Consider the following 16,633-nt stretch of genomic DNA (forward strand, 5'->3'; position numbering starts at 1 on the left):
TTTCATCAGTGACTTGTCTGAAGTTGTAGAGGACATTGACATCAAATCAGCGGATGACCCAAAACCGGTAAAAAGAAATACAGAATCAAGACATAAGATTACTAAGCACTGCAATTGGAGCCCAAAACAAAAAACAACAACAAAATTAGAATGGGGGAGACTCAGTGTAGAAGCACCACTGGAAATTAGTTGATGGCTGGCTCCACTTAGAGCAACTAACAGCACTAATGTGAATTTAAGATGAATTAATGGAATGAGAGCAGGTGATGGTCCTCTGTCACCCTATACTAATCAAACCACACCTAAAACACAGCATTTGGTTTTAGACACCAAACTTTAGGAAAGGACTTCATCTTTCTGTACCCTGCATCCATTAGGCAGTGTCATGGAGGCTGTGGACCCTTTTTCTGAATGATGTGTACAAATTATAAGGTAAATAGAATTTCAAAGGAAACCAGTGACACTAAAATACAGCTCCATACAAGTATCATGATATTAGAAGACAATGATCCAAACAGCAAAGTACAAAAACTGCTTCAGAAAGGACATCCTTCGAGATAATCAGTCTGGAAAAGAGAAGACGGTGTGTGAGGAATGGGAGGGGGGAGGAGGCCGCCATAAATGTCCCCAGTGACTGGGGAGGTGCTCAAGCATAGGCTGGGCAGTGACTTCCAGGGGACTGTAGAGGGCATTCTGGCCTTGAAAAATCAACCTTGACGGTTGATCAAAACCGTCCCTGAACCCTGGCCCATCTAGGAAGAATCACATTTGGAGCAGATGATTTGCTTCTGAGGATCTAAGGTGAGGCAGGATCTCTTCCAGTGGGGCTGAGACTGCTTACGATGGCGGCCAGGAAGTGTTCGTGGAGGCCGCTCTGTAAGGTTTGTTGCTCGTGGATCAAGTCGACAGCTCCAGGGTAAAAATACATGGAGGGAAAGAAACATTGGCTGTTGTTGGCACAGCAATCGGCTGGAGCTCAAGACCAAGTATAGCACGATCTCCTCGAGGGAGGCACCCCTTCTCTGGATTCCCACACAGCACTGAAGATCACCACCCCATCTCCCTCTCTAGATCCTGATGTTCTCCAGGGGAGAAGACTTGTTGCGTCTCTCATTGATTTGGTGGCGTCTAGCATTCAACTCAACACACGTTATGTGTTCAATGCATGCTGGCTGAATAACTGCACAAATACAAGTTTTCCAAAATGTTTTAAAAATCTGAGTTTAAAACAAATAAAATTAAATTAAATAAAAAAAATCTGAGTTCAATTTTGCAAAGGAAAGCACACAGACACACACACACACACACACACACACACATATCCTTGGCCTATTCTGAAATGCTACGAAACGTGGGGCAATGAAAAGGCCCCCTCATGAGCTCTTCATTTGCAGACCATATTTGGGAACAAACACATCACCGTAGCCAGATTCTGGACACTTTAAGTAGCAGGTAAATGTCAGCTGGACTTTAAGATTTAGAAAATGCATATTTAGAAAGGTAGGGCGAAAAAAAAAATAGAAAGGTAGGGCGTCATCCAGAATGTGTCTGCCAGGAACAGCATTTTGACATTCCTCCCAAGATTCTTCCCAAAGATCTTTTCTGATCTGCAGTCTCAAGGGGGACTCTGAAATAGCTATTATTTATGTTTCAATTATTTTACATTTTAAGCTATTTATGTAGTCTTAAAAATATGACCATCTGTCTCATATCTGCAACAGGGACGAGGCTGCAGCAACCAAGAAAATGCTATCTCCCAAGAGAAGATAACTTTCTTATCTGGTCGGAAGAAAATACTGGCACCCTGGGACAAGCTTTCAAGCTATAATTCACACCCAGTTTCTGAGCGTTATCTGAAACGGTGTGAGAAGCCCAGGGACATGCTTGGCTCCCTGGTTACAGAGTTCAAATACGTATTCCCACGGTTAGAAGCAAAGTCAAGAATTCCAGCAAGATTTTACATTTCCTATTATTTGGGAGCATGAGTAAGTGAACAAATGAAGGGCCTATATAACATGTGCGGGGTAGGAGAATGAATCCCTGGGTGTGAGGGGACAGAGCAGAGTCAGGCAGCCCAACTCGGCCATCTGCCAACTATGTGACCTTGGCAAGTTACCTAAGCCCTCCCTGCCTCAGATCCCTCAAATGCAAACTGGGGATAGCAGTATGCCTACTTCATTGTGTTGTTGATAAGGATGAAATGAGTTGTGTGAGTACTGTATGGAACAGCACCTGGAACAGAATATATAGGAAGAGCAACTGGTATCATTACTTCGATCAGGGCAGGATTTTTCATTCGATTGTTCTCTACTGTATGTACACAACCTAGAACAGTTCCAGGCACATGGCAAGCACTCAGTAAATATTTGTTACATCAATGACTGAATGAATAGCTACAATACAAGGAGGACTCTTTTCCAAGAAGTTTGTGATTAAGGATGCCTGTGAGATACCGTGACTTCTCTCTTATCCTCGGTCTTCCATCCATGAAACCACAGCTAATGCTAGATCCAAAGAACCTGGGTTTATATCCATCAGATGCTCATTTCCAGATTAATTCAACCCTGGCCAAAAGTGATTTTGAAAGGTAATTGGGATGAGACGTTCTATGGGATTAGCCTAACATCCATTGCCTGTTTCTTCCTTCAAATCCATCTTTAGCAACTAGTGTTTTCAGTAGTGACTTGGTCCTTTAGGGAGTCAGAGTTGCCATTTTTTTTTTTTTTGGTGGGGGGAGTGGGTCTGGGAGTAGAAGGTGCCATTTTATAAAAAAAAAAAAAGTGAATCATTAAGATTTCACATTCCTGGCCAGCATGGATCCATGGTACATACATTTAAAGAACTGCATGTAAATGGGTCCCTAACCTGGGTAAAAAGAAAGGGTGAAATATTTTTAAATTACTTCAACTGTCCAAAGTGGCTCACAAGGTGGATTCCACAAGGCTCAGCGTGGCAGTGGGATAAGCCCACTTGTAGGTCAAATTCTTTGTTTGATACCTGGGGGAGCTTGGCAGTAAGAAATGCCTTCATTCCCTCAGGAGGCCAGGCAAAATGCATGTCCACCAATAACTGAGGTGCTAGACGGCATACAGTTTCTAGATCCTCAGATATGCCTCCCTCTGCCTGCTTGGTTTTGAGAAAAAAACAACAAAAAACCTGTCTCACAAAGGAAGCTTATGCACTAATTTAATTCTGGATAGGTGTTAGAGGATCTTGCATAAAATGTTCCATACAAAAACATTATTATTAATATCCTTAATTAAAATAAAAGCAGTTACAGCACACAGGTTCAGTGAAATTAGTAAAACTACATATTAGGTAACTGGGTTGCTAAGCAATATTACATTCTCATTTTACTTAATTGCTGAAATTAGCCATCTCCCAGTACATGCCACAGTGTAAGCCCCCAAAAAACAAGAAAGCAAGATAAAGGATCTGGTCAGATCCTTTAAATGATTCAGGTGTTCTTTACTAACTTTTATCCACTGGCCACCCTAATGGAGCCCAGCTGTCAACCGGTTGTCTAGGAAAGAAGTGAGGGGGAAAGTCCCTAATAAGCCCCAAACTGTCAGAGAAGAGGGCTGCTCAGGAACCAGCAAGCTGCCCCTCAGCCAAGAAGAGCTGAACAATTGCTTCTAAACTTCTTTCATCTGAACATGGTGCTGAAAGGTCAGGCAAGGTCCCATCTCTAGAAAAGATATTATTGAGGGATACTGTCTTGAAGCAAAGACCGATGTAATACAGGAAAATGAGCAACAAAAGGGCCAATTTTTTACTATTTAGTGGAATTAATCCAGGTGGACTTCCAGAGACAGGGACGTATATTCTCCGTGGTCTCGTGACCTCTCACAGCCAGCTGTCATCAGAAGTGGAGAGAGGAAAGCAGATGCCTACTGTGTGAAAGGCTGCACTTAGTCTCCATGAGGTCTTGGAAGTGGTATTTACCTGCTCCACTTTACCAACAAGGTAAAGGAATCCATGGTTCTGTGTGGTAAACTAGCTGCCCAGGATCACAAGGCGAGTGTCCAGAACTTGAACCCAAGTCCACCTGACTACAAAGTTTATACTCTTTCCATTATACCAGGAAAAAGGGCCAAACTCCAGCTTGTCAACTATAGGCAGAAATTATTCCCTCTTATAATGAGAGGGAATAATGAGCTCTTCAGGTCACCCAAAGATTTAATTCACCCACATACCCACACACTTGCCATGTCTAGAGATGAACAAGGCCTACAATCTGAAAGATATTCTCACATCATGACAGTCCAATGTGTTGGAAAGTTTTCCTTTTAAGTCCTTTTTTTATCATTTAGCAATCTTAGAATTTTAATTTTTAGATATGCTCTTTGAGTTTTTCCTGGTTATCTCTTCCATATTCCATTATCCCATCCATGTTTTAATTAGTTCAACATATATCGCAATGAGTGTAGAATATAGATTATAAAAAGATCTTCAAGAACCTCTCCATGGAAGGTAATGACAAATAAAATCTGTACTCTTTTACTGGGAAAATGAAACCATGAGTGAATAACCTGAACAATTAGCTTTTGTAACACTTGGCTTTTACCCCTCCCGTTTTGCATTTTTTTAAAATCCCTCTAACATCAGCCCTTGGTACAATGCTGGCCTCTAACAGGAGACTGTTAAACATTTCTTAAATTGAACTGGACATCCCTGCTCCAAAGAAGAAGTCATCAGTAGGCCACTTACCTGCAGTGTTCTTATAAGTGTCATTAAGGGCTAGCTTTCTAGTGTGAGCTGAGAGGTTTCAGTCTCCCCATGTCCCTCTCTCTACAAACAAATCAACAAACTCTTCCTTCGCCCTGTACTTATATCTCAATGACTTTGGTTTAAGACACTACAAATCCATGATAAATACAGTATTATATGTGGGATCAAACTTATTATTCATACATTAATTTCAACTATTTTCCCCAATCTTAATAATTGCTAACATCTATCAACCACTTATCATGTCTCAGGCATATGCTAAACACTTACATGTACTGTCTCAATAGGTCCCACCAATAACCATACAAAGCAGAAGAAACTCTTGCCCTTCATAAAGATGAGGAGGCTTGGATTCAGAGGAACTGATATTTTCCCACAACTGCATTGCAAGTCAAGTTCTCAGGATCCAACTCCCAGTGTGTCTGACTCCAAAGACCGTGGAGCTCCTCTGGTGTGAGCTGAGGGGTTCCAGTCTCCCTGCTCATCTCCCCTGCTCATCTCCCACCTGACTCTAAGGAGCTGCTGGATTAATAGGAGGGAGGAGAGGGGACCAGCAGTTAGTGTAAACTCTATGTACATAGAGCCCAAACAGGATGGAAGGGTGTGAAGACAAACCCTGAACTTTTCAGTTTGATAGAGTGTGGATCCATGGGCTTGCAGAGCCTCTCATGCTTCCCTTGGGAATGCCATGGCACAGACTCACATTCCCTAAGAGAAAAGAGACTTACTGGGCTGAGTGTGCAAACCACAAACTGATTGTAATTTAATGTTTGACACACACAAATGGCCCAACTTCCCCAGTGGAAAGCATTCCTAAAATTTCTGAGGCTGGCCTGAGGCAGCAAATACTTTTAGCACGTAGAAACAGGTTAGTTCCTTAGGCACCAAAGATTACCCAACATGTTTAATAGAAATGCCAGTGTCTTTGGCTCCCATGTGGAATCAAAGGAGTGACCTGCACATTCATCAGTTCCTTTTCTCTAGCTACCCTATCCCTTCTCTCGGGCCCACAGTGGGGAGAACTGGGCTCAGGGCAGCATCACTCCTTCTGCAAGCTCTGTGCTTCCCAGTCTTTTGCCAACCACTGGGACTGGGCACGCAGAATTTCTGTGTTAAATCTCCTCTAGAATTTCAGACATACCGCAACCTCAACCCTCACTCTCTGTAGGCCTATCTCACCAATCATGCCGACGGTAACAAAGACAAAAACAAAACAACCCAACCCACTTCCTCCATATGGGCAAGAGTATATGTACCTTTTTTTTTTTTTTTAAGTGGTCAGCAACATCAAATAAGCTTTGGCTAAGCAAAACAAAACCAAAAAAAAAAAAAAAACAAAAAACATTTTTCCCAAAGACTCATAAAAGCTGAAGGATGAGAATAGCTAAAATCATGTGTTGGAAAACTTCTCAAATGCACTGCTATAAATTGTGCCATTGATGCACAGAGGCACCATCGATGCTTGTCAGTGGGAGAGGCGACGGCTCATACACTTCTCTGCTTGGTGGTCAACATCAAGAACACGCTGTGAACATTTCTAGTGTCACTGCTTTGAAACACAGTCAAATCTTCATCTTCGAAAAAAATACAAATTAGATGTGCCTGAGACTACAAAACAAAGACAAAAACAAAAACAACAAACAACAAACCAAAACTAAAAAAATCAACAAGTCAACAATGAATTGGGCAAGTAACTTGATTTTAGAAGAACCTGTTTCCTACTGGCCCTGGTCCCTGGCTGTTCTTGGGCAAGAGAAAAGCCTGTGTCTGACATCCTGAACAATGCTGCCCAGCACTGCTAAGGTGAAGGGAAAGGACTGGCAGTTGCCCAGACTTGCTGTGTGCCAATTGTGATACTAAATAAGGCTGTACTTCTGTCATGGCCATGGACTGAATCCTGTCCCACTGTCACCCCGTCAGTTCACATGTTGAGGGCCTAACCCTCAAAGGGTCGATATTTAGAAACAGAGCCAACAAGGTGGTCATTACGGTTAAATGAGTTCATAAGGGTGTGGCCCTGCTCTGGTGGGTTTAGTGTCCTTATAAGAAGAGACCACCAGAGAGCTCCAGTGTTCTCCCTCCCTGTACACATATAAAGAAGTCATATAAGCACACAGCAAGATGGTGGCCACCTACAAACCAAGAAGAGGGCTCTCACCAGAAACCAACCACACTGGTACTGGGGTCTTAGACTTCTCAACCTCTGGAATTGTGAGAAAATAATTATCTGTTGCTTCAGCTATCCAGGCTACGGTATTTTGGTGTGGCAGCCTGAGCTGACAGGCACAGTCATCATCCTGGCATTTTCATAATCACTCTGTCACAGACATCACGATCCTAGTTTTCAGGTGAAGAAACAGGATCAGAGAAGTGACATGATTTGCTCAAGGTCACACAGCCTGTAAACTGGGGCTTGCCTGGGCAAACCTGGAATATGAACCCGGGTTGTCAAATCCAATACTGTGATCATTCCTCTCCACCAGTAAAGAAAGTCATTTTTATTTTTTAAGGAGATGTTTTTCAGGCTGTCTGTTTGTTGATCTATCTTTATTATTATTATTATTTTTTTTGCTGACAAGATCACCTTTAAAAGATTTCTCACAAGGTGCTATAATGACAACCTGTGGATTTCAGTTGTTCACAAGTTTTCAGTGTGATGAAGTTGTTTTTAAAATGTGGCCAATGAACTATCAAATCCCCAGAGAGAGAAAAGGTTAAAAAATAAGAGTACTAATACTAAATGTATTTAGCACTTACCACATGTCAAACACTATCCTAAGCACTTTACATTACCTAATGTAACCTTTTAACAACCTTATCAGGTAGGTACAAATATTATGCCCATTACAGATGAGGGACATGAGGTAATAAGAGATTACAAATTTGCCCAAATTTCCAAAACTTGGTAAGCAGCTGGGATTTGGAGCCATGCTGCAAGTTTCTAGAATCTGTGCCCCGGAGCATCCATGTAATGGAATGCTACACAGTAAAATAAAGTGAAGGTAGAGTACAAAATATCATAGGAAAATTCTAAGATCATGTTAAGTGAAAAAGCAGGGCAACCATACAACACATTTTAGGGGCTTCTGATGACTCTGTGAGCACTAGATCCAGGACAGCCTTTGAATTAATTCACTGGTGGTCACCACAACATAAGGCAAAACAGTGCTTCTGAAGAACCACAGGGAAGAAAGATTTTTCACCGAGTTGGAACAAACAACCCTAAAATTTGTATGGAACTTTTATGAATAGATAAAGATCATGAATAGCCAAAAGAATGCTGAAAAAGAAAACCAAAGCTGGAAGCATCACAATTCCAGACTTCAAGCTATATTACAAAGCTACAATCATCAAGACAGTATCATCCTGGCACAAAAATAGACACATACGTAGAGAGAACAGAGAAGAGAACCCAGAAATGGACTCTCAACCCTATGGTCAACTAATCTTTGACAAATCAGAAAAGACTATCCAATGGAAAAAAGACAGTCTCTTTAACAAATGGTGTTGGGAAAACTGGACAGCCACATGCAGAAGAATGAAACTGGATCATTTCCTTATGCCATACACAAAAATACACTCAAAATGGATGAAAGACCTAAATGTGAGACAGGAATCCATCAAAATCCTAGAGGATAACACAGGCAACAATCTCTGTGACCTTGGCTGCAGCAACTTATTGCTAGACACATCCCCAAAGGCATGGGAAACAAAGGCAAAAATGAGCTATCAGGATGAAAAGCTTTTGGACAGCAAAGGAAACAGTTGACAAAACCAAAAGGCAACTTACAGAATGGAGAAGATATTTGCAAATGTTTTATAGGATAAAGGACTAGTGTTCAAAATCGATAAATAACTTATTAAACTCAACACCCAAAGAACAAATAATCCAGTCAAGAAATGGGCAGAAGACATGGACAGACATTTCTCCAAAGAAGACATACAAATGGCCAAGAGACACATGAAAAAATGCTCAACATCATTCAGCAACAGGAAAATAAAAATAAAAATCACAATGAGATACCACCTCACACCAATCAGAGCTAAAATTAACAGTCATGAAACTCAAATGTTGGTGAGGACGCAGAGAAAGGGGAACGCTCTTACACTGTTGGTGGGAGTGCAAGCTGGCACAACCACTCTGGAAAACAGTATGAAGGTTCTGCAAAAACTTAAAAATAGAGCTACCCCACAATCTAGCAATTGCACTACTAGGTATTTACCTAGTACAAAGATACAAATGTAATAATCCAAAGGGGCACCTGCATCCCAATGTTGATAGCAGCAATGTCCACAATAGCCAAACTACAGAAAGAGCCCAGATGTCCATTGCCAGATAAATGGATAAAGAAGATGTGGTCTATATATACAAATGAATATTATTCAACAATCAAAAAAATGAAATCTTGTCATTTGCAAGGGCATGGTTGGAACTAAAGGGTATTATGCTAAGCGAAATAAGTCAATCAAAGACAATTATCATATGATCTCACTCATATGTGGAATTTAAGAAACCAAACAGAAGTGCACAGAAGAAGGGAGGGAATAATAAAACAAGACAAAATCAGAGAGGGAGACAAACCATAAGAGACTCTGGACTTCAGGAAAGATATTGAGAGTTGCTGGAGGGGAGGTAGGTGGGGGGATGGGGTACCTGGGTGATGGGCATTAAGGAGGGCACGTGATGTAATGAGCATTGGGTGTTATATACAACCGATGAGTCACTGAACTCTGCCTCTGAAACTAATAATACACTATATGTAAATTAATTGAATATAAATTAAATAAAATAAAATTTTATTTAAAAAGCAATTTTAAACAGTCATGAGTCCCCTTCTTTAGAAAAACCCACTCAAAGACTTATAATGCTTCTAGATAAGCTATGTCCCTAAATACTCATACACGCAGGACACACTGCCATATGTGACCATATAGAACACAGGGGAAATAAATGAGTCACTTGATGAACTTAAATAAGTGGCTGGGGAAGCAGCCCTTGGAAGTACTTGGGTAACTTCTGTAATGGAAGGATCCAGAGTTTCCCTTTGACCTCTATTACTCCTGGCAGCGAGTTTTCTGCCAGAAGCAAACAGCTTCAGCCTAGCCTCCCATCTCAAACAGCCAGCTTTGTCTGCAGGGACAGAAGAGTTTCTATCTTCAGCTGCCGTGAACCCAGCTCCATAGCCTGGAGCCACACAAGGACTGTGTCCTCCCAGTGTGATTATGGGATTCCGGCGAAGGCAAGGGTTATTTTCCTCATTTTTTGTTGGCTTTCCAACAGTCTTTCTCTAGGCATGTCTACAAGATGGTGGAGGGAAGAGGACCATGGCCAATGCATGGAAGCCATGGTGGCTGCTGCACAAGCCAAAGGGTCAGTTAGAAACCTATTTCCCCAAAGTATATCTCCAAAGCTAGGCTTTGGAGAGACAGCAGCATTTCACCGATGCATCTAACAGATGAGGACTCTGAAAGGGAGGTGCAGTGATTAGCTCGGGGTAAGCACTCTTCTGGCGGGAGGAAAACTAAGATGGAAACTCCAGCTCTCACATTTCCAGGCTGCTGCTCAGGAACAGGTGACAAGATATGTCAAGGGGACGAAATAAGCACAAACAGCCAGTGCTGCCTCCATATCGTGGACATCCTCTGCCTCACGGGTTACCGGCTGGACATCAGGGTCATGATTATGAGCCGAATTTTATCACTGCTCATAGGACTAACATACACATACAGTAACATGTTGATTTTGCAGCTCAACGGTGAGGCTGGGTAATTTGGAAAAGAGGTGGTAAATTGGGATGTCAAGGATCATCACTGCATCTCCTTTACATAGAGATGGAAGGCACTGATTTTTTTAAAATTTATTTATTTATTTATTTATGATAGTCACAGAGAGAGAAAGAGAGAGAGGCAGAGACACAGGCAGAGGGAGAAGCAGGCTCCATGCACCGGGAGCCCAACGTGGGACTCGATCCCGGGTCTCCAGGATCGCGCCCTCGGCCAAAGGCAGGCGCCAAACCGCTGCGCCACCCAGGGATCCCAAGGCACTGATTTTTTATGATGCATATTCTGTTCTAACTAAGCACAGTTCACACTGAAGGGGTTTCCATTTTTACTTCCATAGCAGATGCAGGCTAATGGGTTTAGGTTACTCGTGTGCTTTGCTCACGGTCCAGACCTGGCATGTGAGCCTGTAACAGATACCTTTTGGTACCCCACCCAGACCTACTCAGATGCCATTTGTTGTCCTGTGCACCCATCCCCGTGAGCCACTGGTGCCTGCTTGTGTAGATGGCCTGAAGAGCCTGCAACAGAACCTCCCATCAGGCAGCTTGAGCTTTTGACTCGCTGCTGATTCTGAGCTAGTCAAATACGCCCTAGGGTAGTGCTGTCCAATAGAACTTTCCGTGATGATGAATATGTTCTTGATCTGCATTGTCCAAAGTAGTAGCCAATAGTCACAGCTACTAAGTACCTGAAACGTGGCTAGTGTATGTAGCCTGAAGAACTGAATTTTTCAAATCCTGAATGCATGGGTGCATGAATAAAAAGGCAGCCCCCATGTCTGAATGCTCAGAAACTATGAGGAAAAAAAGCTATCTATGCATTAGGGTAAGTTTTATTTTCAAGTTGCCCTAGAGTTACCTAGAAACTTTACTGTACTTAGACGTGTGAGGCTGAAAATCAGTCTAAGAGGCATGAGTCCAATTTCTCTTCTTAGTACCTGGAAGACAGTGACCATCGTCTAATCTTTCTTTGGGTCCAGTTGTGAGAATGTCTCAGAATCTGCGTATCAGTGCCCGTGGACTGTGGATGAGGACTGTGGATGAGACTGTGGAACATGATGGCGGTTGGGCTGAATCTGAATGGAACCTAAAACACAGCCTGAAGCTCCACTGTAGGATGTTTGGATTCTGATTATTGAGATTTTGTTGTAAACATCAATAGTGCTTTCATGGCTACCTGTCAAAGGCTTTGAGGCTTAGGATACCCAAAACTTAAATTACTGTTTTATTTTATTTTATTTTATTTTATTTTATTTTATTTTATTTTATTTTATTTTATTTTATTTTATTTATTAATATCTATGTGATCTAGGCTTGGTCCCTGGCCCCTGAAGGCCTCCTCCTCTATTCACCCTGAGGCCAATAATTGCCATCTTCAGGTCACCCTTGCTGTTCTCCATCATCACCATAAGTGAAAGGAAGAGGGGTTTTCAAGGAGTTTCAGCTCCATACACCATTGCTATTTTAATCTCATATCCCCTCTTGTTCTGCTTCCAGGTCTCACTCTCTTCTCTGCACCTGAGCCTCAGCTATATCCTGTGTGGCCTCTTAGTCCCTCCAGAATAGAGAACCCATCTTGTCTCCATCTCTCTCTCACTCAGGACGGATGCCCCAAAACCTCAGTCCACTCTGCTCTCTGTCTGTGGGACCAAACTCATTCCAGAGTGTGTCCCATGTTGTTCAGGAATTCATTCTACAGACATTGGGGCCCAATATTGCCAAGCATCATGCCAGGGAGGCCAGAAACATAATGTTAGCATGCCTACCCTCTAGGTAAAGAAAGAGAGGTACAGGAGTAATGAAAGCTGCGTCCATCATCATAAAGCACATACAGGAAGAGCCAGCAACAGAAGCCAGGTCTGGGAGTTGCTAACTACTTGAAGGCAAGACTCAGGTTTAATGAGCTTTTGTGTTCAGGATAGAGACCTCTGAAAAGGGGTCTTAAGCATGTGCTGCTATCTTAAGCACATGATGCATTAAGATAACACATGTCACATGAACAAAAAGGGACATTGAAGGCCCTAAGAAACAGATAGACTCTGGCAGCCCCACTTCCATAGGAAGCACCACACAATTGAGAAAGAACTTTCTATGGGGTCTCTGGTGCTGAGCAAACATTACAAAGCACACGAGTACACGTCCGTATGACAATCTCTGTGCCAAAAGTGAAGACTCTTGCCTGATAATCCTACCTGAATTTCAAGACCATAAACACATGCGCATAGTTGGTCTCAAAGGAAATGGAGTGGAGACCCAGGCAGGTGACCATCTCACAGATGTCACTGTTCCTTCAGGATGGATACGCAGTTTGTTTTTGTCTCTGCATTGCCCTGCGCTTGGCTATAGATGATCATTAATCTCTCTGGATAAAGATGTGTGGCTATCTGCTGGAGAGCTCTCAGCTCCTGATGCAATAGTAAGCAGGAATATAATGCACTGAAATAATTATAATTGACCAGAACAATCTCAAACCGCAAAACATCACACTCGCGCAGCCCGGGTGGCTCAGCGGTTTAGCGCCGCCTTCGGCCCAGGGTGTGATCCTGGAGACCCAGGATCAAGTCCCACGTCGGGCTCCCTGCATGGAGCCTGCTTCTCCCTCTGCCTGTGTCTCTTCCCCTCTCTCTTTCCTCTCTGTTTCTCATGAATAAATAAATAAATCTTAAAAAAAAAAAAGCACACTCAAACACAGGGCCATGGCTACCTGGTGGCAAGAAGAGGGTATGTGTGAACTGGGCTGAACCAGGCTTCCTTCCTCCGGGGCATGCTGTCATAGATTAAAAGGTCCTTCTCAGTCAGTACAATGAGTGCTGGCTTCCACTGCTTCTCGCTCTCCCCAGGCACCTGAAACAGAAAACACAGCACAGTCACGTCACAGCCCGAAGGAAGAGTGGCTGGAAAGGAGAAGCTGGCATCCCTCCAATCAGAAGACCCAACAACAGGAGTCTTGGGTTCAGGTTGTGAAATCAAAATGAGAAGAAACCATTCATGGTCGCAGGATTCTTGATTTTTCTCAAGGGCCCCAGCAGGTATCAGTACAGCCAAGAAGCAGACCAGCTGCCAAACAGCTGTCACTGCTTCTCACCTGCCAGTCAGCACTGAGATCATTATTTCAGAGTGGGATGCAGATGCTCGGGGAAAGAAGCAATCCCAGATGGTTCTCTGGTAGAGTACATTGTTTTTATTATGAAATGGGAAGGTTTGAAAGCTTTTGAAGAAACATCCAAAGGCTCTGGGAATGTATTATGGAGGCACAAGTCTGTCTGGAGAAGTAGGGGACATCACAGCCTTTCAGTTAGATTGTTTCTGTGACTTGGGTACCATCTTTAAATTCTCCTAGTTCCATTCAGCACAGAAAATTCCTTAACTCTAGAGGTGAAATGACCTGGCAGAGATATGAGAGGATTCCAACATCAAGTTGGATGTTTGGAAGTCCCTTCCAATCCTGGAAGTTGGGTAGCTCAGGTCTTAATGAGCCACTCATGAGCCACTCCTCCCTGCCCAGTGTTGATCATCCCAACTCTGTACATGTTCATTTTTCCATCTCTGAAAATTCCCTCTGTCCAATTTGAACTCTAGGCCCTAGGATAAATCTTTATGCTCAGTTTGGAAAAACAAAACAAAACAAAACAAAAACAAAACCTTCCATGTGCTAACCTTGCTACTCAAAGCACAGATCACGTTCCAGGAGCGTCAGCATCACATGGGAGCCTGCTAGAAATACAGAATCTCAGGTTCATCCTAGACCTATTGAATTAAAATCTGCATTTTAGCAAGGTCTTCAGGTGACACATACATTCATTAAGGACTAAGAATCACTGGTGTAGATGAGGTTAAGGTTGTCTCTGATGCTGGAAATTTAGTGAAGATTCAAACCACAATTCAAAATCTATTCAAAATTCAACTAGGCAATAAGTTGAATAAATGATAAAATTAATTTCTGCCCTTTCTATTCTTATCATTTCTTTTCTTAAGTGTCAACACTGACATCTATATTGAAGTGGCTTTAAGACTGAATGATCAAAGTAGAGAAGATGTGCAGGGCTGTGGAAGGGGGGTGAGCTTTGTAGGTTATGCAGTTTTATGGGCTGCCTGAACCTGAGTCTCCGCTCCACTATTTCTTGCCCATGTGACTCTGGGAGAGTTATTATTCTCTGTCCTTCTATTTGCTCACTGATAAGGATACTATCACACACAACAGTAGTTAACAGTGTTGTCTCTGGAGCCAGCATGCCTGAACATAAATCATAGCTCCTCAATTTACTAGCTGTGAGCTCTCAGCCAAGTCAGCGAATCTCTTTGTATCTCAGTTTCTGTACCTGTAAGATGGGGAAACAATAGTACCTATATCAGAGGATTATGGTGAAGATTGAGTTAAAATGTTTAAAATGCTTGTCACAGCAGAGAATTAGCACCATTTAGAGCCTGTTAACTAGGGTGCACCTCATAATGCCAGAGTGGAGATTAAATGAGACAGTGCACGGGGTGCCTGGCTGGCTCAGTCAGTAGAGCATGTGATTCTTAATCTCATGGTGGTAAATTCAAGCCCCAAGTTGGGTGAGGAGCCTACTTTAAAAAAATAAACAAATGAATGAATGAATGAATGAATAAATAAATAAATAAATAAAACTGAGTCCGTGTATGTAATGTGCTTAGCATGATACCTACCAGACGGTAAGACCCTAGTGAATCACAGGGTGGGAAAATCATAGCAGTCTCACTGGCTTCTAAAGTTGTCAAAAGGAATTCTTTGGAAATGGCAATAATATGACAAAGTACTGACTTTCCTAGGAAAAAATTATAAGGAAATCCAAGAATACCTTTGGTGCTAACAATTTCAACTCATCTTTTCCTATCCATCCCGAAGTTCTCCCAGGAAGAATCCATTACATCATGATCATGCTCCTTCCAACAATTCCAGACAAAAACTCCCTTTTTGGGGCACCTGGGTGGCTCAGTCGGTTAAGCGTCTGCCTTCAGCTTAGGGCATGATCCCAGAGTCCTGGGATGGAGTCTCATGTCCGTCTCTCTGCTCATGGGGAACCTGCCTCTCCCTCTCTCTCAGCTCATCTCCCTGCTGGTGCTCTTTTGCACTCCCTCTCTCAAATAAATACATAAAATCTTTAAAAAAAAAAACGCACCTCCCTTTCTAGAAAGAAAAAAACCCCGTAAAGCTATTTACACTAGAATGTGAATGACTACCTGACTTGTTTCTCCCATTAGGCATTTGATACATATTTTAAAAATCCAGTTTTATCCTATTGCTTTTTCCAACAGAACAGCAGCATCTTTAAGAGATCAAAATGAATTGTCACAGAATGCAATATACGGGACCTTACAAGGTGACCAAGCTATGGTCTCAAAGCATAGTGTTTGGGGAGTTTGAAATAAATTTCTTCCAGCCTCTACATTATACTTAGTAAATTACTTTTCCAGTTCATTAAATCGGACTGGAAAAGCTACAAATGATCCTCCCAAAATGCCTATCTTACTCACCTAGTCAGATCTGATCCATTAACTTTGACTAGCATCATTTAAATGTGAACATAACTAAGTATCATTCTTCAAAAACAATATTAAGTTTGCAAAATAAACCTTAACAGTGAATGGCAACAGTAAAATGCAGACCCTTCTACTGGTGGAATCACAAACTCACCCACACGTCAAAGAGTATATAGAGGTATCAGTAATTCTAAAGCCCTAAAACATCTTGTCGTTTATCAGAGTGTTTGGTGGATTCGCTAACTGTGCTGTGAGAATTCTCAGTGGGCATTTTCCACAGTTTCTGGGTGCAGAGCTTTCATTTTAATACTATGTGAACGCTTGAAGCTAGAAATCTGCCCATGAGGACAATCAACTTTCCAAGGAGAAAAATGTTATGTTGAAAACAGGTTTTTAATACCATACTTCATGCCATGTGAGCTTCACACTGCAAAGCCTTTCCAGAACACTTATTTTTAGGGGGGCTAGTGTATTTATGCTGCTGTTCAGTGACAACTTCCATTACAAATCCAAAACTCCTGGCACCCAAAGATTCTCCAGCATAAATGCAACCATTCTGGGATGAGTCTCTATTTTATTAAAACGTGACTCCTGAAAAAGAGGTGACAACTTCCATC

At 42.2% G+C, this 16,633-nt stretch overlaps 1 protein-coding gene across 2 annotated transcripts in view; it reads right to left on the minus strand.

Annotated features, from left to right (window-relative positions):
• SNTB1 (syntrophin beta 1) overlaps positions 1 to 16,633 on the minus strand; it is a 234,257-nt gene that overhangs the window by 19,110 nt on the left and 198,514 nt on the right. For both annotated transcript variants that reach the window (XM_055313935.1, XM_055313936.1), the window contains exon 5: positions 13,219 to 13,358. In XM_055313935.1, the coding sequence (XP_055169910.1) occupies positions 13,219 to 13,358 (140 nt within the window). The remainder of the gene's footprint in view (positions 1 to 13,218; positions 13,359 to 16,633) is intronic.

This window comes from Nyctereutes procyonoides, unplaced genomic scaffold (genome assembly GCF_905146905.1).
Source record: "Nyctereutes procyonoides isolate TBG_1078 unplaced genomic scaffold, NYPRO_anot_genome, whole genome shotgun sequence".
NCBI lineage: Eukaryota > Metazoa > Chordata > Mammalia > Carnivora > Canidae > Nyctereutes > Nyctereutes procyonoides.